This window comes from Gavialis gangeticus, unplaced genomic scaffold, assembly GCF_001723915.1.
Source record: "Gavialis gangeticus isolate Ggan-Ray unplaced genomic scaffold, GavGan_comp1, whole genome shotgun sequence".
NCBI lineage: Eukaryota > Metazoa > Chordata > Crocodylia > Gavialidae > Gavialis > Gavialis gangeticus.
Window position 1 is genome coordinate 96,838,344 of NW_017729031.1, and position 23,298 is coordinate 96,861,641.

Below are 23,298 nucleotides of genomic sequence, written 5' to 3' on the forward strand. Positions count from 1 at the left end.
AGGAAATCATATAATCCTGTCATTTCTTACACATTCACCCAGTCAGGGAACAAAAATTGAGTTTTGTGAGCTGGCCAGTTAGAAACAAACAATGCACCTTCAATTTGACTCTTTGTAACTAACAGTCAATTTGATTCTTTGATTTAGTCTGAGCAATGTCTGGTATGAAACATTTGATAATGTGTGTTTTACAGCAAATAGAGTGGTGTACAGAATAGACTTGCATCTGGCTAGGGATAGATCAGTCCATGTTGCAGTATAGTTGGTTCTTATAGAATGAAATCATAACTGAACGTTGAGTCTTAAGAGTACACAAACTGGACCATATTTAAATTTCCATCAAAAAGAATCCTTGTGTCCACTGTGTTTCATCAATGGGGAGCAGTAAGGTGGTTCTGGGGTTGGGACCAAAAGATAAGTTGGGAAACAGATAAAAGTAGTGGCTATTGGGTGTGTCTACACATGCAATTAATTTGAAGCAATAAACTCTGGCACTTATTGCTCTAGAGTTTATTGCTCCCAGGTGCACTGTTTTAATGTGCACCTGGGACTGCATCAGGTTGAGCCAGGTTGGAGCATCCCCAGCAGGCAAAGGGTCCAAGAGGGTCAGCCTCTCAGCCTGGGGGTGCTCCAATCCAGCTCAACATGCTGCAGAAGGGCTAGGGCATGAGTGTTCCCCAGTGAGGGGCTAGCTGCAAGGCAGCCACTGCAGTGAAGCACCCTTGTGCCCCAGGCAGCCGAGTTAGTGTCTACATATGCGGTGCTGAGGAGTAAAATACTCCACAGCAGGATAATACTTGTAGTTACAAGCATTGTCCTGCTGCAGAGTTGATCCGTTTACTCTAGCTTAATAAGGGTACATGTGTAGATGCCCAGACATTTACTGCAGAACCATTTAGTCTACTTATCAGTAAACATCTGCGTACATGCACCCATTAAGTTGTAAACTGTTACTGAAAAAGCAGTTGGGTTTCTGGATGGCAGGAGGTCATAAGTATGCCTCTGTAGTGCAATAAACCTGTAATAAAATTAAATAAGGAGTTAGAGAAATTGGAGAAATCATAAATATAATTTAAACCAGTCAGAAGAAGATTTTTCTAAACTTTCTCCTGCTATGTTATTTGTAAGACCTGTCTTTTATTGGGAAAAAACATTGGATAGAATCTCACAAAATTATGTTTTTCTTAATTTTGAAATGAGATATAGTCTTATTCATATAGCCACATCAGCACAATAGGATGTTGGATGCATCTAGTTGTTGAATGTTGTTGATTTGGTGCCATATAGCAAACATTTGCAATATGTTTGTGAAAAATCTTTCTGTGGAATGTCATAAGTACATCTGTCTCTCATGGTAGTAGACCCATCTTGTTTGCTTGTCTGTCTCACACTGGGAAGTGGAAGGAAACGTCAGATTTGCCTTTAAATACAGAAACTACTCTGAAGAATTTCCCTCATTTTCCTCAGCTCTGATAACTGTCATGTATTTGAACTATATACGTCATAAATGTTCATTCACAGAAAGGAATAAGGCAGTTATGTTGAGAATCAACAGTGAGAAAAGAACTTGAGTGATGGTGCATATACAGCACGTTCCTTCAACTAATGTCAGATCAGGTGAATTATTATTTTTTAATCAAAGGTGGTACTCCTGCTGGGACAGCTCTTAATGTCTGATCTTTATTTTATTGTTTTAGTCCATTTCTAGTGAGATATGTGTTTAACAATACACAGTGAGTTTCTCTGAAGAGGCACTATTATATTTATGAAATTTAGATTACACGGGTTTTGAATCAAAAGGAAAAGTTGACTACATTTTGGCATAAATGGATTTTTGATTCTAAGTGCTGAAATTACATATGAAAATAACAGTCCTTAAAATGCCTACTATTTTTGTATTTAGTTTTAAGGAGTGGCTACAGAAAGTAAATGGCACTTGTAGGTTTTACTGCAACATATAGTCAATTTAATACTTTTTACAAAGAGTCTGGGTTAACTGCAAAGTCAGGACTTGCTTCAACTCATGGGACTATGCACATGGACAGTTACTGCTCATGCACTTGGAATTAGGTAGACCCTCAAAGATTTGCTTCAGTGCTGCTCTTCAGTTCTATAGCTTCTGAGAGCGGCTTATTATAGTTCAGAAGTTGATAGGTAAAATATTACCATCAACTATCAGTTTAAAGCACTTCCTGCACTTTTTGAATCCCCTCTTTTTGATTCCCTGCTGTGTCACAAGTCATTATGTTTCTTCTCCCAAAGAGCTTATTCTCCATTTGGCCTTGACCCTTATTCAGGTCCTGAAAGCCCAGTAAGACTTTTTCTTGGATCTCAAAAAGACATCTGAAAATGCTGTATGAAAATTTCTTATAAAATTGACAATAGACAATGCGCAAGGAAACCTAATGATTCTGACCCCTAACAGGGAAACTGTTTAGGATAAACTAGACTACCTTTGTAATTATAAAAAGGACCTGCATTTTCCATCACTGCAGGGATCATTTTTACATTGTTAGACGTATTTTGGGATAAAAAAAAAAAGACTCTTTTTTTACCTAAAATGGTTTATGCCAAGAGGGAAGGCCCTTGCTACAACTCCACATAGGAATTCAGATCCCAGGAGAAAGGATATGAAAGCTCTGAGGTCTTGTATTTTCTAGTTCTTCCCATGGAGAACTTCTTAGGATGATTCTCATTAGTGGATTTTTTGTCAGTATTAGGAAAAGAGTTGCCTCCTGGAGGAGCTTCTTCTCACTTGGCATTATATTCTATTGTGCCTCGTTGTGCGGGTGGGGAGAAGAGATGTCTGAAGGGCTTTGCAGCTGAGAAGGTCTGTGAAAAAAGTACAACACTGGAGGGTTTCTTGTTAAGGAGTTTTTTTTTTCTTTACTAATACTTACATTACTCTGCGAACTTTAATTCCTTCCTGCTGTGTTATTTGCAGCCTGGTCAGTGTTACTTCGCAATAAACAAGTTCAAATCATAGTTGCATAGTTTCATAGTTGTTAGGGGCTGGAAGGGACATAAAATATTCTGATCAAGCATTGATCATTTGAGTTAGGAAACACAGTATATGTAAATCCATGCATATGTCTCTGCTGTCCCTGGTATTTTTTTTAATGGAATGCACGGTAGAATCTGTGAAGGAATCTTTAAAGAATCCGTTTTGGGGGGGAAAATGATAAAATGATAATGAATATATTGGAGAGGCATTTGGGAAACTTCCCATGCTATAATCCTTTAAATAATTTACAATATTTTTTTCTCTAAAATACTAATGAAATTATTTTAGGAGTTTATGGGGTTCTGTTATGTTAATAATACCTGAGTACCTCCTCACAGTCTTTTCTAGATTTACCCTCATCAGTCCTACATGCTACAGCTAGTGAACTGATGCACAGAACAGCTAAATGATTTGTCCTAAATTAAACAGGAAGTCTGTGGCAAAGAAGGAAGTGAACCTGTGTTCCCCTAGTCACAGTAATATCTTTCCTTCTGTTCCAGCAAGTCCATCTGCTTCAGTAACTTGATTTCCACATATTTTCTATGGAACTTCCATGTGATACAGTTGGTTATAACCTTTGTGCTGTGTACACAATATGCACTCAACTGTACCGTTCATATCACATGACCGATTTCTTGCACCAACAGAGTTATTTTTTAGGCTATTTGTGCTCACGTTTCACTGAACAGAGCTATAGTAGTTAAGACATGCTATCTAACATCAAGAAAGATGGAAGTTAGTGATCTTGTCCTGTTTCTTGGATATTGTAGTGCAGTTTGCAGAGCACAGTGATAGGCAATGGAACCTGTATAACCTTTTGATATGTATTGCATTGGAAGCAGGTGTTCATTTGTAGAACTAAAGCATAGGAAATGCTTCCCATAATAAAAGGAGAGTAGGGAACTTTTTTCTAAAATGCAAATAAAGTGCTTCAGATAGTTAAAAGATTAATGTAAATTTAAAAACATATTTATTATGTTTGATGTTAAAGTTTTATTTGACTGGAAGAATTTTTCAGTGTCCCTCTGTCAGAACTAAGAATTATTATTGCAGTAGATTTCCTGTCTCAAATTACTCTCTGTCTAATAAAGCTTTGGCTCTGATTTAATATCTTGTGTTCCTGTATCCATGCAAAGTCCCAATGCAGTGGACTCTAAATATTCTGCCTCCTTTAAGCAAGAAATGGCTAAATTAGCTTCTATAAAATGTTTAGTGGGTGTGCAACACAATATTCCAGTCTTCCAGTGTAAATCTTTATTAGTTGAGCTGCCAGAATTGTTTTCTAAGCTATCTTGATCTTTAGCACCGATTGTGAAATGGAACAGAAATTATTTATTACTCCTCAGGAACTTTAACACAGAATAATATGTATTCAGCCAGAAACACAGTCAGTCTTGTTCTTATACAGGCTATTATTGCTTTGTGATAGAAAAATAAAGTAACTTTTTTTGTAATAGTTAGCAAACAGTTATAGGAGCCTTCTGACTGTGGCATATATACATCAGATGACAAATGCAGATGTTTATAACTGACTCATAAAGTACTCTCACACAGTAGCATAACTAGGGCAGGATTACTGGGGCAGCTGCCCTAGGCGTCAACTTAACCTGGAGGGGGGGGGGGGGAGAAGAAAAACATCAGCTGCTGCTGCAGCCATATGATTGAGGTAGCAGCACAGCAGCAGCTGGAGGTCATGGCTGCCTGGGCACCTGGCTATTTTGTTACCCCTCTGCTCTCAAATGAAATTTGAAATATAAGATAGGACAGTATCATCCTATTCTGTGCAAAAGGAAGTATTTGGCATTTTTTAATTGGTGAAATTGATTCAAATTGGTTTTAATCCTGCAGGATCTGAGTGCTCTGACTTTAATGTAGCAAAGCATATCAAACACCGAAGTTTTAAAAATTATCTCACTGATGTCAGTGGGGTTACAAAGATGTTCAAACTTTGGCATCCACCTAAGTGTTTTGCTGGAATGGAAGAAGATTATTCTGGACCTTGTAGAATCAAAGTAGTACCGTGTAGGTGCATCTACACATGCAATTAATGCAAAGAAATGAACTCTGGAGCAGTCTGAGCCAGAGTAAAGTACTCCTGGGTGCAGCATCTACACATGTGCCCAGGACCAGCAGCAATTTGAGCTGGGGTGGAGCGGGCCCAGGCTGGCAGAGGGCACAGGGATAGAGGAGAGGTCAGCCCCAGGTTCTGGGTGGTGATGGCAGGTAGTGGAGGAGCTGGCTGGGGCATAAGGGTGCTAAAAGTGTGGAGCTGTGTGACTAGGCAGCAAGCAGGAGCCTGGCCCTTGGCGGGCTGAGCTGACCAGGCTTAATTTACACCCACCACAAGTGTCTCCATGTGTATTTAATCACAGTAAATTACAATGGCATAAAATAGTACTGTCCCCAGCAGTACTATTTTATTGCAGCAGTAATTAGTTTACTGCAGCCTAATACTGTTGCATGTGTAGATTGTGATGCTTTACTCCACTGCTAATTGGTTTACTTGACAGCAAAGCATATGTGTCCACACAGCCTGTATGGAGTAGCCTAGCTCCAAGACTGTTAAAATTGGCAGAACTCTGTTCATTTTAATTCACCAGCTTGCACAGACTCAGGATGTGATCCACTGTTTGCAGATATTTGTCTATATTCTGATAGCAATTGGTTGGAAATATTCCTACAATTCCCTTTAAAAAAATGTAGGGGTTTATGGGAGAGATAAGGCTTTATGCGGGGTTAGGGACAGAAATTACATATAAGCTGGTATAAGTGAATGGAAACCAAATCACATTTGTAACACAATAGAAGTTCAGCACACTTAAAACCTTTTAAAATGGCTGAAACTGGTTTAAGATAAACCTGGTTGGATGTAGTATCAGACTTAACTGGTTTAAGTCAAATTGGGTTATTGAACTTCTGTCCCAAACCCATCAAATTCAAGTTAGCTCATAGTCCCCCAGCATCCCAGGATGCTTTGCACCTGCCCCATAAACTCCCCCCCCATCCCTTGCAGAATGGGTGGGCTAGCCTTGGCCCAAGCTGTCTGCTACAGCCAAGCAGGGAGGTGTACTCCAGCACCCTCCAGCTTCTGGCCTGGGCTACTGTAGTCATGTGGCTGCATTTCCAGAATCAAAAGTGAATGTTTGTTCACTTGCTTATTGCATCAATCTATGCAGCTTAGACTAGCCTACAAAGACTAAATCAATTCAGCTTCAGGCTTTATGACTCTCTGTATTTAGCCTGGGTGATATGTTTTATTGGACCAACTGCATAGTTGGGATATGTTTAGACTTCTTTCAAATGTAAGACATTCCTCATATTTCATCAGGTTTTCTAGGGAAATTTTCAAAGCAAGAATTATCTAGCTTCCACTTCAAATGTAAAACAAGATTTTCAGTAAACAGAGGGGGAACAAGCATTGGCTTTGATTTTGTTCTTAAACTGAGAATTGAAAAAACAATGATGAGACCATTTCATAGCCCATGAAAGAGAAACAATTTTGATGTAGCTCGGGTGTACATGGGTATGTACTCCCCTTTCCAGTTGAAAGGGATTGTTAACTGGCAGGTGTGCTGTGGATGAAACTGAAGACTACTCACAGTTTCCCTCTGTCCCAAAGGAGCCAGGCCAGGAATCTGGAACTGAACTATATACAAATGTATTGATGTACATATACACAGGGTGTAGGGAAGGTGATATTAACACACACTCACACACACACATATAGACACAATATACGGTCCTTATATGATGCTATGTTCCAAGGATTGCACCACTGCTAAAGGCACTGGGCCCTGCACAGGTAAGCAGCTGATCTGGGCCAGGTAAGCCACAGGAGAGTACAGGTGAGCAATAGATAAGTACAGGAGGAGGAGAGGAAGCTACTGCTGACACATGGGACCAGCTCTGGGTGTGGGCTGCTGCTGCTGCAGGTGCCCAGTTCTGCACTTGGGATGACATGAGGCTGCCGCTGCTGTCTGGAACCAGCGGCAGCAGCAATTTTCCCAGCGCTGGGCCTGGGCTGTGCCCAGCAGTGGTCCCAGGTGGCAGCAGCAGCCTCCTCATCCATTGCACAGATCTGGGGGGGCCTGCACCCCCAGAAGTAGTCTGGCACAGCCCCTCAGCCCTCCTGGGGGTATGGGCCCCCAGATCTGTGTGCAGGATGGCAGGAAGCTGCTGCTGGCAAGTGCCACAAGTTTTGCTTGAACAATTTGAGGAACAGTTTCCCAGAAACCTCTACACCTATCTCCTTGAAACTTGGAAGGCTTCATGCCCCCAGAAGGCACTACCATCCCTGCAATTTTCATCCTAATCAGGCAAGAAATGACAAAGTTTTAGGCATTTTAATGATTTTTCATTATAGCCTATGTGCGAAACGTCGAAACACGTCAAAACAATGAAACAGTTTTGATGAAACAAAACGGAACAGTGCTTCAAAATAAAATGAAACAAAATGATGAAATGAAACACTGCCCTTTGAAATGGCAAAATGGAAGTTGAAACAAAATGGTGCTGTTTCGCAAAGCCCTAGAAGTTACCTACAGAAGATGCCAGTAACAGATATAAGGGTCTCTGGTTGTCTGCTTAACTCTTCAGTAACTGAATGCTTGGAGTTGAGCCATTCTGAGGCAACAATAGATATCTGAACAAGAAATAGCCTTGGAGATCAGAGAGTTGTTTTCCCAGTATTCATAAAACTGTATTTGCTTTAAAAGATGGGATGTGGCAAACAAACAGTCAATAATAATAATGCTCATAGAAACTTAATTACTGGTGGTATTTAAAAAAGATCCAAATCAATCAGAAGTGTATTTTAGCAAATTTTACTGATTATGCCTCTGGTCATACAGGGTTTTGTTTGCATTGATTTAATCCAAGGTTGGGAATGGTTCCAGAAAAAGCTGTTTCGGTCTGGTTGATGTTTTGCATAATATATTGCATGTTTTGAAAGTTTGGATACATTGAAATTTATTTGCTTATGGATTAGAATTGCCCACAAGTAACTTGTCCGAAACAAAAAGGCGGATAAAAGGAAAGGAATGTGCAAAAGTGTACATTATGATGTAAACATGCCCTCTCCCCAGCACTCAAAATAAGCAATATTAATCCAGTTACGACCAACGGAAAAAACCTGGAAATACGTTAATTTTTGTCTCTGGAGCACAATCCTGTGTGCTCCAGAGACTGGGAGCACTGGTCTACTCATTGGGGCTCCCAACTGGAGGAGCAAAGTGAGCTCCTCTAGCTGGGAGCCACGATCTGCTGACAGTACTCCCAGCTGCAGGAGTGCATGGTGCACTCCCACAACTAGATCACCGCTAGGGCTCCCAGCTCCAGTGGCAGGCCATGGGCTCCCATGGCTGAAACTCCAGGCAGTGATCAGAGCTTCCACCCACAGGGGCACAAAATGTGCTGGGAACGCTATCAGCTGATGGAGTGCCCAGCCATGGGAAAGAAGATTATTGATGCAAGGGAAGGCTGGAATCCTCATCCTGGGCTCCCCCTGCACCAGCTCGCCTCTGGCCTGATGGGATCTGATGCTCAATCCCACAATCATATGTCACATGGTAGGAGGCATGATTGTTGGGATTACTCATCAGATCCCATCACTCTTTCTTTTTAAGGTCTTTTAGTGGCCCAAGTGGTGCTGTTGTATATCTCTTTCCTGATTTCATTTTGTAGCCATTCAATGTACAGGATTCTATACATTTTAATGCTGAGCAACAGTATTTGGGACTTCGAATTTTGAAGAGAATTCCAGTCTTAAATTTATGGCATGGTTATACTCTGAAAAATCATGGTAATTATTACATTGTCATATGTGTTTGCATTCAGTCTCAATTTTGTGGGCCACAGTAAGTTTTTGCCCTTTTTTTTGTAATTCCTACTAAGCTGTGCAGCACCCACAGTAAGAGAATAAGGTGAATTCTAATCTGCCTCTAGTATAAAGCACAGAATTATTAGAGTATATCAATTGAAAAACAACACTTCCCCAATATGATAACTGTAACTGAAAGTTTAGAGGTATTTTTTTCTATCTGATCAATGTGCATAATCAACATCTTCAAAAGGAGACTGAATGCACACCTTGCTGGGGTTATCTGACCCCAGAAGTCTTTCCTGCCCAGAGCAGGGGGAGTGGACCTGAAGACCTCATGAGGTCCCTTCTAGCCCTAAACTTCTGTAAATCTGTGCACATACACTTTGTATCTAATCAGCTCCACTGCTTAGTCTGTAGTCCTGCCAGTCACATGCGCTAAAACGGTGACATCACTCTTCTATACTGCACTACGAGACTCAGATAGACTCTCACGTATCTCATCAGAGAAAGAATGTTTTCCAGTAACAGTAATAGGAAAAGTAAAGCTAGAAAGGTAGTCAGGCAGGCTTATGTGTACGAAGTATTGAGAAAAAAAGGTGGGCCTGATTTGGGTGTGGTGTGGTGTGGTGTGGTGTGGTGTGGTGCTTTCTGGGTCCTTGAAAGGCCTTTTTGAAAGAGTGCTCCATCAGAAACTTTTAAAAAAAAGAGAAAGAAAGAAAAAGAGAGAAGTTCAGTGTTCTGTTAAGTTTTATTTGTGGAATCATTATTGCTGAGTGATGCATGGGCCAAAAAGAAAGTATCTTGACTTTCAGAATCTCAGTTTAATTTGAATCAGGAATAAAAGCTCTTTTTTTGATTATTGAAAGAATGAATTTCATTGGGAACCACTGAAAGATGCATACATAGACTCCTGCCAGTTCCCTTTGATGCCAATGCTACTGTAGTTTTTTTCCAAATAGACTGTACTTTACATTTCCAATTTTTTGAAGTTTTTCACATTTATGTGATCCTTAACATGCATGTACATCACCTTAAAGAGAGGAGGAAAACAATTTATCCTTTCTGTTCCACCTTCACAGACTTGGATGTATTTCTGGAAATGCATCTAAGCCAAATGTGTTCTTGGCCTCTAAGTAAGAAGAATTATATGAAATTTTATGGCTTGTGTTGTACCACATAGACCAGAGGGCCAAATGATATGTTGGTCCTTTTCCTATCCTTGAATCTATGGATGTGTCCCAGTGGACATGGGATGTGTCCCAAATCAAAATGTAGTGCCAATAACTTGTGTACCAGAAACAGTGGGGATGCATTAGTGAAATAGTCCACTTCCCTGTATGGTACAATGAAGCAATGCTGCTAACTAGCATTGTTTATTGTCATACAGACAAACCCAATGAATCAATTAGCCCAAATGTTAGTCGAAATTCTAGTCCACAAATTCATGTAGACATCACTGAGACTTAGTATGGCCCTTAGGTTTGACTGATGAATAGCTCTGTATTATTTTTAAATCACTGCTTCTCACTTGCTCTCCAGTAAGTAGCCCTAGATCATCTGTTTTGGTCATGGACATTAGTTGTAGGTAGAGAGATGGTTAGCATTGTTAGGCTGAAGTCAGGTAGAAGGTAGGGCAGGGTGGCAACTTCCAGAACCACTGGTTCAGAGAGGCTTACTCCGTCAAATGTTGTGCATTTGACTTACTAAGTTGCTGTCTGTAAGAGCTCATGCCTCTTTGAGTTACTTGGTATTTAAGGTGCCACCCTGTCCTACCTTTTGCCTATTAGTAGCCACCTGTCTTCTACTTTTGCTACTCCTACTTCTGTTAACATAGAGATTAACATAAGGGTATTGTCCCTGTATATCAGTCTTGTTTTCCTTTTTGTTTCTGTATGTCCACATATTCAAAGTTCTGATCATTAGTTTCCCTTTGTTCTTTGCAGTGTGTGCTGGTACTGAGAACAAGCTGAGTTCTCTCTCGGATCTGGAGCAGCAGTACCGAGCATTGCGCAAGTATTATGAAAACTGCGAGGTAGTTATGGGCAACCTGGAAATCACCAGCATTGAACACAACCGAGACCTGTCCTTCCTAAGGGTAAGCAGCCTCTTTCCCCTTCCCCCCAGCTCCCATCTTCTGCATATTTGTGAGCAAGCTTTGCTATTAGACTGTACAATGGCAGGCTAATTTGTTTCTAAATGGTGTCTCCATTCCATTGACTGTCAGAGATTTTTTAGCAGAAGGTAAGACACAGAAAGGTCACAAAATTACAAGCAACCTGCACAACAATACTGTCGGGACTGCTGCTCTGAGTATGCGATACTAACATTTTCCTAGGGTATCCAATAAAAGATACTGTCAGTGCACAGTATGTAACGTCTAGCATATCTGTGTTGCTCTGTATTGCCAGCAGGTATAAAGCTATTAGCATGGGATTTAGGAAGGTCATAAGACTATGCAGATAAGCACTTGTGGTTTTAACAAGCTAATCCTAATAAAATGCAATGCAGAAACAGTTAATAGAGTAAACAATTTGAGAGCTCTGGGCAATACTTGTATAACATTTAGAACAAAAAATGACTTACTGAAATGAACAGTAAAAACCTATCCATTAATAGGTGTGGAGTTATGATCCATAGAAGCCCACGTTGGGTCTCCTGCTGCTAGAAGAGGCCTGTAGGGCTGTCCTGCCATAATATATTTTGGGTCATGTGCTCCTTCAGTGATTTTTGTCTTACAGAACTTAAGCTTCCATTTAAAAATATTTGCAGTTTTCTTGGTTGTAAAGAAAGCCTTCTGCATGTAAATTAGTGGAGTAGCATCACTCTGCATTTGCAGATAGCCCATCCCAGTAGCAGCCGAAAGAGATGAGACAAATTCAAGCTAAACAGGGACAGGCTAAACATCAATAGTGCTTATTGTTTTAAAAGCTAACTGCTTATAAGAAACATCCAGCTAATGGGATCATCCAGTGTAGCCAGATATTCTGCTAATTTGAAAGTAACTGCTGCAGGAGAAGATCTGCAATGTGAAGAAAAGAGGTGTGCAGCACTAAGAATGTCCATCGGGGGAAGGGACAGCAAATGTTTGTAACAGTTGTAGCCTGACTTTATAATAGTGGGCCATAGGAGTTCACTATGGATGACACTAAACCAGGATGCAAATAAGATATGGTCAGCTGCTTTTGAATACGTGCAACTCTGAAAATATGCCCTGTTTATTTCTAAATTTGGGGGTCTGCAGTTAACATCTCTAAGTGAAGAGGAGGTCGCATCTTAATCTGGGGGAAGAATGAGATGGCAGATGCTCAGCTCAAATACTTCTGTTTGGAAGAATGATCAAATTGAGATCATGGTAGACAAAATTCTTGCATTAGAGTTGCAGTTGGTTTGCATAAACATAAAGCTGGTTTGATTCTTACTGTCTCATGTGACCGTTTGGTTCAACTTTGGCTCACAAAGGTTTGACTTTTCATCATTGGTTTTAATAAACCTGAAGCAGAATGTTCCTTGGCTTATATTGCAAGTCATGCCTAATTTGAGGTTAAAACCATTATAGCTTCCTATGAGGTACATACAGCCATTTAGATTGACCTAACCCTAGTAAGATCAGTATAAATGTCCAATCATTCATGGGGTCAGAGGGCTTAAATTCCCCAAAATGGTGCATCTGATCTAAGTTAGATCACCATGGACATGTCTACATATGTATTTAGGCACACCTAAATTTAATGAGCGTTAGCTTAATGCACATTAATGCAATTTAGGCCCGCATCTACACATGCATGTATTAAAGCTCGTTAACATTGTGTGTGCAGACTGACATGGACCTAAAGTTAGTCCCAAGTTAGTCCATATGCAGTGTTAATGAGCCTTAATGCATCTACATGTGCGTTAATGTGCTTTAGCTATTCGTGCCTAAATCTGATATCTGCTTTTACAGGTATCAAATTTAGGTGTGAATAGCCTAAAATTGCCATTTTTAAGTGCATTAACGGTGCACATATATAGATGCACACCCTTGATGTGCCTTAAATTAGGCTAACATGCCCTGAATTGTCATGCGTAGATGCTCCCCGTTAAGAGGTGTGCTAATTTAGATTGAGGTTGGGTTAACCCAGCCTAGGAAAGAGTTAATTCAATTTTGCCAACTCCTACACACATTTGTAACCCAGCCTCAAGGCAGGGAAAGCCCAGCTACTCACCCCAGTACTAGGCTTGTGCTAATCCCACCTCTCCCAACCCCGAGCTATTTTTTAGCTCCCTAACCTCCCCTATGGACACACCAATTCCCCTTGTTCTGCAGGCCTTCCACCCCTGATCCTGCTAAACCTCATAGAGACTTGCCAGCCTCCCCTGATCCCATTGTCCCCTCCCGCCCACTCTGAGTTACTTGTGTTTCCCCATGCAATTCCTGAAAGTGGTGAATGTCCCATGTGCACCACTCCACTTTTCTTTTTCCATGTTTTTTTTGACCCCTGCATATTTAGGGGTCAAAAAATCCCCTGTGCTGCTCCCTTGCAGCATGGAGAACAGCTGACTATGAGGTATGTGATGCCACAGACATATCTGTGGTGCCACATACCACATAACCATGCTCATCTGGATGCAGTCATGGTTTCTACTTTAAGCCATTTAGACCAGGCTTGGTAAAAGGGTTTGCAAGGTTAATTCAAGCTGTCAAGTTTTGTACTAGAATAGGGTGAGTATCGATGGACTAAAATTCACAATCACAATAGATAACCAGCTATCACCTAACAGGATCACAGGGCCAAAAATGGAATTCTAACAAAAATTCTCAGTGAGCAGATCCCAAATTATAGGTATGCACCGAAACCCCAAAAGACATGGGTATTGTTTGGCTCATGGTTTTGTTACTTAAGATTTTCACAGTTTTAAATTCTTTCCCTTTTTGCTGTGCCTACTGGCAGAGTGGGCAGAGGGAGAGTCAGGATAACTTGTGAAGTACCTTGGTCAGCATTGCTTGTGACTAAAATTGTCCCCTGGACCCCAACCAAACAGTGCCATTGTGGTTTACAAACAAACTTGAAATTAAAATGAAACTTAACCTACATTTTTTTTCTTTGCATGTATTCTAAACACTTTTTGTTACATAGAGACATCCACTATTTCGGATGAAGGGAGTAATCTTGTAATGAAGCCTCAAGGAAAAAGTTGTATAGAACCGTAACAGAAGAATAGCAGTAAATTGAGCAAATTAAAAAGAGGAATGACAGTTACAGGTGTTAAATCAGGGTAGTTCAGTAGTGCCCACATTGTGGCTTTTACCACTAATACTTATTTTATTTTTTTACCTGGGTTTGCCCTCTCAGAGATGCCTCAGGAAAAAAAAGGCAACAAGCCGGAAGCTCTAGTTAATATGATACATTATAGTAATTAAAATAGAAAGCAAAACAGAGGAATGCAAGTTCTTGGTGAAACAAATACATAAATTGTGTAATATTTATGTTAATAATTTGACATCCATTAGTTAGATGTTATTGTTTATTTTATCATTTTTAAAACACTTTTAATGACCTAACAAAAGTGGCAGATGGGATATAACCAAGAGCATGGCTACTTGTCACTTTTAGCCTTTAAAATTGTGAAATCTATAGTACAAGTGACGCAGAGCCTGCCCCATTTCTCTTGTCTCTGTCCCTGCCGTAATAATTGCCTTCTTTCTACACCAAATGAGCTTCAAGTAGCCAATAGACAGACTACTGGTTTATTTATGTGTCTGGCTGATGAGCACCTTGGCTTTGTGAGCCTTTCTTCCTTCTCATTAGTACTGACCCTAGCTCAAAAACCTTTCACTCCAGTAAATAGGCTAGACCTATTGAACTAGGCATACTGTACCTTTTATCATGCAGTTGCAGATGGATACCAAAATGAATATGAGCAAAAAAAGTTATAATGTAATTTAGTATTTACCCTGTAGAGGAAAATTTTAAGAACAAGAATCAAGCTTTCATATTTTTCATCCATTTAACACCTAGGCAGATTGGTTTTCAAGTGCAGACGGTATCTTTGTGGATGTCTGAGTATTAGAAAATAATTAGGATGCCTTTTGGCCCTAACTACCTTTATGTAGTCTTTCAGGCCTTAAATCAGGAGGTCTATATGCATGTGTATAACTTCAAGTACATAAATAATCTGATTGATTTCACAGGGTCACTTGCACATAAGTGACACACCTGCTTAAGTACCTTTTTACGTCAAGGCCTTCTAACTGTGCAAAGTGGGTATAAGACACTGCCATTGTGGTTAACAAACCACATATAATTTTCTTATTGATGGATAGAACTATTCACTGCTTTAAGTACCATACAATCTTATGGGAACATATCTTTCCTGAACAAATTCTGTTATCTTTACATGCACCAAGTAGTGCCTTCTACTGTGAGTAGTGCCCTTCTAATGGCACTCCTTGCAAAAGACCATGTTATTCATTATGAATAAAAATGAAAAAAGTTGGTTGTATGAAAATTGTCTGAGCCTAGGCACCTGGAAACTCCTAAAATTTCAGGCTTCCCTAATAGAAGAGTTACATTCTACCCATACTTTTCATTCTTCTAAGACTTCATCTATGGACTACAAGTGTGCACTAGTATAATTCAGTCAATTTAGTTACACCAGTGCAAGCCCCTAAAAAAAATATTTACAACAGTGAAAAGTGAGGCTTATATTAATTTAATATGATTATTCAGGTGAAGTGATTTGCCCAGGGTCTCAGAAAATCAGTGGCAAAGCTGGGAATAAAAACTAATTTCCTCGTTCCTGATACTGTTCCCAGTCTACTAAGTTGGTATAAGCATCACTGTCTGCTAGTGCAACAAAGTTCCATTAGTGTTTGCCTCATTGTAACTTCATGAAGCTAGTTATTCTTGTGAATATGATGCGTATCATTAAGGTCAGAACTGTGAATTAGTACCTTTATAGGTTTTCTAACTAACTGTTCAAACAGGATTAAATAATATACAGTTAAATTGTGAATGGCTCTTTCCTTTGGAAAACAGGAACCTGTTTTACTTTCATTTAGCAAAAGTGACAAGTTATAATTTAGACAGTCCTTATTTTTCTTAGGTGAATATCAGTATTAAGTTTTCTAAGTAAAACATGCAATTAATATACCACCGAACAATCATTTGCAAGTGTACTTGTTCTATTAAACAAATCCAGTGCACAAGAGTTATCTTAGATTAATCCTGAGGCTTTCATATTTTACAGTCAGTAAATTGTCATCTTGTCACTGCATTTAGTAAATTCAGGTTATTTATTTCAAGATATGACTGAAATTCTTAACAATTAAAAATAATAACTCTTCCAAATGATCATGAAAACTTATTTCCATGTAATTCAATCTGCAATAAATGTCCTTCCAAATAAACTACAGTGACTTTGTAAGTGCTTTTTATACAGGTCTGTCACACTAACTTTTAACTGTGATTTTGATGCCAGTTATATGCATGCCCAATTAACTGGTTACAGTTACAAAACAATTTTACTGCTGCCATATTTGGGCATCCACACTTTCCATTTCTATGTAACTGTAACTGTATGCTATGAAAATGTAACTGTATACTATGAAAATCTGGGCAGCTATCCAGCATTTATTATTTGTATTGCAGTGGTGCTTAGAGGCCCCAGCTGATATCAGGGCCGAATTGTGCAAGAAACTTTACAAACACATTGTAACACAGTGAGCTTATAATTTAAATAGACAAGACAGACAAAGAGAGAGAAAGGGGAAATAGAGAGAAGGAACTGTAGTGGCTTGTCTAGTCCATGCAGTCATGGAGCCAGGAATAAAACCAAACACATTTCCCCCACCCCTAAGCCAGAGCCCTTCCATTAGAGAACTACGTAGAAGAAGGGCTTGAATGCCAGAGAACCTCCATGCTGTAACTGAAGCAGCAATGAGAGACTGGGATAGTGTGTTGTGGGATGTTATATCACACAGACAAATGGATGGAAAGCCAGAGTGATTTACCTAACATGGATAGGCTATCCTGTCCTCTTGACAAAAAAATTAATATAAAAACCTATGGTGGATGAGTTACAAGAAGCCAATCATGTGCCAGGCTAGGTCTGTGGCAGAAAAAAGCCCCAAAACAAAACAAAACAAAACAAAACAAAAAAACACTTGTCAATAACAATGTTTAACCGCCAAACTTCCTGGATCATATCAAACTATGTTTAATACAAGCAGTACTAGCAATAGATCCCCAAAGCAGCAAAAAAGCTGTAGTGTGAAGAAAAGGTGGTAGAAAATGAATGTGAGATGGGATTCTTTTTCGCAAGGACTATTATTTCTTTTATTTCCTTTGCTTCAGTCTTTTCCAAAAGGTGAAATTTAAAAGAATCTCATCATTGCTGTTGTTTTTGATTTGTGTGACCTTTCTGGGTTTTCCAGATAATTAATGGTCAACTGTCTATCAAAGTTCAAGGTTCATATTTGGTGCACAAAATAACAGGAAAGGAACACATGATGCCTTGTGGTTCCAGTAGGCTCTGGGTCCCAAGGTGCATTTACAAGAGGTCAGAAGAAACTTTTTGCTTTTGCAAAGCATGACTTGATGGTATATGGCATTTCCTTCCCTATTCCTTAAAAGAAAAATAAATTATTTCAGTCTTTTCTCAAATGACAGGCTGTACATCTCCCAATCAGCTGTGTAGTCCTTCCCTGTACTTACTCCAGTCTGAATTTATATTCTTGACTATGGGGTGCCAGAATTGTAGATGGTATTCCATAAGTCGAATCAAGAAAATGAACATGGACTATTTTGGTGGCCCTATCACCACAAATGAGTCAGGGTCACAAAAATGTTAGTCCCCTGACATATGCTGAGGATAAGTCCTCCATGACTTCTCTGAGCACTAGCCAACTACATAAGCAAGTAGTATGGCCCCTTCAGTATAAATATATGGCTATCTGCCCTGGATTCTTTTCAACTAGATTTTAGTAATGCAAGAATCTCTAACACAACTTCCCTGCAACATTGTGTGGCTTGACTGATCAAGGCTCCATGCTTTTCCCTCCCAGACATTTCAGGAAGCAAATTGTCTGTATGTCCCTGCATCCTCCCTGCTGTACATACTGTGTTGTTTTCAATATTAATGCAAGGAGAGATTGTATTAAATATACACTCTCATTCCTAAGTTTACAAATACAACTCTGAACTTGCTCCTTGTTGCAGCAGACATCTCTCCACTCTGAGCATGTCTACATTGACTTAAATGTATACTGGCTTAAGTTTACAGTGCAGTAAGTGACTGCGCAGTAAGCAGGAATAGGCTACTGTCTACCTGTTCAGGCATTAAAGCACATTAAAGCTGTATGTGAACTGACTTGGGACTAAAGTTAGTCCCAAGTCAGTTCACATACAGCTTTAATGTGCTAAAGTTAGTACCAAGTCAGCCCACACACAGTGTTACTGTGCAGTAAGGCATTTACAAGTACATTACTGCACAGTAACTAATCAGGCATAAATTTGATATGTGCATGATCAAATTTACACTCAAGTCAGCATAGGTTACCATATTTACTTCACAGCAATTTTGGCTAGTGTGTAGTAAATATGGACGTGTAGATGCACCCTCTGAGCAGCGTTAGTGCCTTGCTTTGCTAGGTGGCATTACCCTCTCTTATTATCTTGCTCATCCATAATATTATAGTACACAGAATAATTTTTATCTAGCTATTCTTGGACCCTAAACCATCACCTTTTTTATTTTATGCCATTCTATACTCCTGTTTCTTAAAGAGGTATCTCATTTTCTTAAACAGGAAATGTCAGTTCACCTAATTTTTTTCTATCTGCCTGGAATATCACAACATGAAGAGTAACAACACTGGGAAAAGCAGTTATTTCCTTTCCATTAAAAAACAAAAATCAAAATATCTCCAAACAAATAATTAAAAATAGTCTGGAATGGAGCTATCTGTGCTTGTATTTTTTTTCAATCCTGCTTGCAAGAACAGTTTTTAAAACAACACATGCTACTTCTCTCCTGGTTGAATTAAACTGTTAGATTTTGCAAAACAAATAGAAAAATTAGTGAATATAAAATTAATTCCAAGACAGGTTTGCCAAGCTGGAACCAAATATGCATACTAGCTATAGGCCTATTATTGTAGCAGTTGCCTTGGGTGGTTACATATCAGTGAAACAGATGGAAGGACCCATTAAAAAAAAAAGAAAAGATTAGCGTGCTGCATAACCAAGCCTGGGTTCTTTTAACAATGTGTAAAAGTGGGGCCATGCTTTGCTACTGCTATACTAATGGGATAAATTATAAAACTAACCTTTATACTTATTATTTTTATGCTGTTGTTATATGTCTCAAGGAGATCATAATCTTAATAGACAAGACAATTGATGGTAGAAAAAACAAAGTAACAGAGGTGTGATTTGTCCAAGGTCACAAATCAAGCCAATAGAAAAGCTTTAAATACAACCTAGGTCTCCTGAGATACAGTATGGGTCCTGTCCACTGAACCATACTTCCTATCTGTGTTGCCACAGGACTTGCCAGTTGCTGTGAGGGCATCTAGATATGAATAGTCGTAGTCTGTATGTTGGGAAGGTTGTGGACACAAAGCTACAAAAATCAGGCTACATAGTATGGTAATCTAGCCTTCCTTATTTCCTTGATTTAATATCTTTTTGGTAATTAAAAAGAAATTCACACAGGAATGCAGTAGAATCGAATGTTCAAAGTGAGAATAATCAGTTTCAGTTACTCAGTCTGCAATTTTTTTTGTAATCCTTTTACTTTATAATATATGAGTTTTCTTATCAACTCCCAGCTAGCAAACTGGTATTGCAGAACTTCCTCTTAATATATACATCTGTTCTTTGAGTACTTGGAAGGGATCATCTCCTAATTAACTGAAACTTAATCAGAACAGATCACAGCCCCAGTTGTTATTTATTTTACTTTCCAACTTCATAAGTATTTCCTCAGTTGAGTTTTGGGGGTTTTTTTGTTTTGGGTTTTTTTTGCAGGTCACCTAATTAGACTCTTCCTAAAGTCTTTGAGTTCTAGGACCCTTGCAAGCAGCCCTCAATTTTATAACCTCTGAATGTAAATGAAGGGGTCTCAGGGATTCTAATGGTTGTTAAATATTCCCTTTAAGTGTACTCCTCTCATTCAGCTTCCATTGTGATTCTCCCATCTTCCTTCCAAACTGCAGAGGAACTGCTATCTAATTCACTTATACACATATTAGAAACTTTTGAACAGACACAGATAAAAGAGCTCAACTATAAATTATGCAAAGGTAACATAAACGTGTGCAAGACTTAGATCACTAAAACACCCTTAGATTGTTGCCAGAAATCACATTTTCACTGATACAGCAAAACTGCCCTTCATTTTGTAGGAAAGATCATTGAGAAGGTGATGATCAGCCAGCTTCATTGGCATCTGACATTTTCCAGCTCTTTGTACATCAATCAGCCAAGGACCAGGACACAGCACAGAAACTGCATTAGTCTCAGAAGTCAATCTCCTCATGACAATGAACAGAGGTCAGACATTCTTACTAGTTCTGCCAAATCTTTCAACACCCTTTAATACAGTCAGCTGTAAGGTGCCATTGAGATATTTGCAGGACCACGAAGGCATAGAAGGAATTTCATTAGCGTGGTTCCACTCACTGATTTTGAAGAGATGTCAAAGATAGTTATGAGAGACTTCAGGTTTTTTTCCAGCTCCAAAGAGCTTGGTCATCTTCACCCAATTTCTATTTAATGTGTGGGAGATCATGAGGTTATACAGGCCTCAGTGCCAAGAATTATGCTTATGATGCTCAGATCTGCATCTCCTTCTTTTCAGACTGAGTGGAGCTATTTCCACGCTCTCTCAATGTTTGGCACAGATAGTGTTCTGGATGGGAGCCAGCTGGCATAAACTCAATCTGGGCAAGATGGAGATCATGCTAATGGGTTTGAGGAAACAGTTTCAGGAACTGGCAAAAATTTATGACCACTTCTTCAATTCTGTGAATATGTTTGCGTGGCCATTGCTTAAAATAGTTCCCGATCTCTAAATAGACACATTCCTGCTTTTAGATTATCACTTGGCAAAAGGAGCAGAAATTCCTTCCTTCTTTTGCTGATCTTTTTGGTCACTATAGCCTTATGGTAAATTCCTACAATATTCTATACCTGTCACCAGCAATGCTGACATCTCAGAAGGTTCTGCTAGCTGCCATTTCATAATCAGACCCATGACATGATCTGCTTTCATTTGGGAGTTCTTAGGTAACTCTCCTTGTGGTAGGAATTGAGTAATACAGTCTCTGTGGGTATATGTGCTCACTAATCTGGTCCTTGTTTCCAGACTTAGGCTAGGTACAGATGTTACACTTACCATGAGATAAGTGCTTAGAAATTGCTCTGCAGCCATAATCAAACAGAAGTTCACTGCACACAGAGCACTTGAAAAGTGGCAGATCCTGATTCAAGATAGACCTGGATGTATGTGATATCAGACTAAAGTGCTTTCAGTGAGAGTGACCTATCAAATCATAGAATCATAGGGCTGGAAGGATCCCAGAAGTATTATCGGGTCCAGCCACCTGCATGAGCAGGAAAGACATCTAGGGTCAGATGACCCCAGCCAGGTGACCATCCAGTCTTCTCTTGAAGACCTCTAGGGTAGATGACTGCACCACCTCTGTGGGGAGCTTGTCCCACAGTCTGGATACCCTAGTTGTAAAGAAGTTTTTCCTGATGTTCTGCCTGAAACTATCTTCCAGGAGTCTGTGGCCATTGTTTCTAGTTTTCCCTCAGAGTGCCCTGGTGAACAATTATTCACTGAGCCCCTGCTGTACACCTATGATATAGTGGTAAGCCACAATCAGGTCCCCTCTTAGCCTTCTTTTCTTTAGACTGAAGTGTCTGAGATCCCTCAGCCTCGCCTCATATCGCTTGCCATGCAAGTCCCTGATCATTGGGGTGACCCTTCTCTGGACCCTTTCGAGCTTTAGCATGTCCTTCTTCACGTGTGGTGCCCAGAACTGGATGCAGTACTCCAGCTGTGGCTGCATCAATGTTGAGTAAAGTGGGAAAATCACTTCTTTGTATTTACTGGAGATGCACCAATTGACGCATGCCAAAGTTTTATTGACCCTAGCGGCTACTGCATCGCATTGCCAGCTCATATTGATGTTGGGGTCTGTTGTTACCCCCAGATCCCTTTCATTTGTAGTGCTGGTCAGGTTAGTGTTGCCCAGCCTGTAGGTGTGCTGGGGGTTCTTCCTTCCCAGATGAAGCACTTTGCATTCTCTATGTTGAACCTCATTTGGTTCCATTCTACCCAACATGCCAGCCTGTCTAGGTCTGCTCCCTATCTGCAGGTGTGTCCTCACAACCCCATATCTTGGTGTTGTCCGTGAACTTGGCCAATGGGTTTTTCACCCCCTCAGGTCATTGATGAAGATATTGAACAGCACAGGGCCAAGTACCAACCTCTGGGGTATGCCGCTGCGCACATCTCATGAGGACGACACCAATCCATTTATTTGGACTCTCTGTGTCCTACCTCACAACCAGTTTCGCACCCATTTGACAGTCCCACAGTTGAACACAATATCTTCCAGTTTTCTGATCAGTACCTCGTGGGGTACCAGGTCAAAGGCTTTCTGGAAGTCAGGGTATTTGATGTCAACCACTTTTCCCTTGTCTAGGTGATGAGTCACCTGATCATAGAAAGAAATGAGATTGGTCAGACAATGTCTGTACCAGATCCCCTCATGACTCAAGTTAAGTTAAATTCTGTTGGCATCCCAGACAGCTTTGTGGCACCTCATTCACCTCCACTATCAGGGCACTGTTCTAGCCTTGGCCTGAGCTCATCTGCTCTGCCTGAGTGCTGAGCCATCTCAGTCCCTGGGCTATCATGAACCTGAGTCAGTGAAGCCTCTGTCCCCCAGCCCTGCATCTTCTCTCCAGCCAGCTGTAAACTGCAACCAGTTTGGTGGGGGGAGAGAGGGAACAAGTCTATGTCTGTTTCTGACACCTTGCTACCCTCTCCTAGAGGCACAGAGTACATAACAGCCCTCTCCCCTCTGCCACCAGTGCATCAGCTGCACTGTGCAAGCACAACCAACATGAGCCATGGCCAGCCCTCCCCACACTTCTCCTGACAGCTCAGGCCCTGATCAAGGATGCCATGCAGACCAGGGCAGTATGGTTCACCCCCACTCCACACAGCCATGGGGAAAGGTAGGGAAAGGAAAGGGGAACAGGAGGAACCACCGCTGCTATAGGCCCTGCCTGTATTCACAGCTTTCTCTTGGGCTGTTGTGGACAAGAAAACCAGAAATGGGTTGGGGTGAGGGAAGTGTGAGGGTGGTGGGGTGTGGGAGAGAGTGAATCACCCTGCCCTACCTGTTAACAGTGCAGGACCCCAGCTGGAAATGTGCTAAGCACAGGAAATGTTTCTGTCCTTCATCACTGAGTAA

General features: G+C 40.3%; 1 protein-coding gene across 1 annotated transcript in view; it reads left to right on the forward strand.

Annotated features, from left to right (window-relative positions):
- The first annotated feature begins 4,941 nt into the window (after positions 1–4,941).
- The window catches only part of ERBB4 (erb-b2 receptor tyrosine kinase 4), a 970,081-nt gene continuing 951,724 nt past the window's right edge, over positions 4,942–23,298 (forward strand). Inside the window, exons 1-2 of the mRNA XM_019522894.1 lie at positions 4,942–5,026; positions 10,769–10,920. Of these exons, the coding sequence (XP_019378439.1) occupies positions 4,942–5,026; positions 10,769–10,920 (237 nt within the window). The remainder of the gene's footprint in view (positions 5,027–10,768; positions 10,921–23,298) is intronic.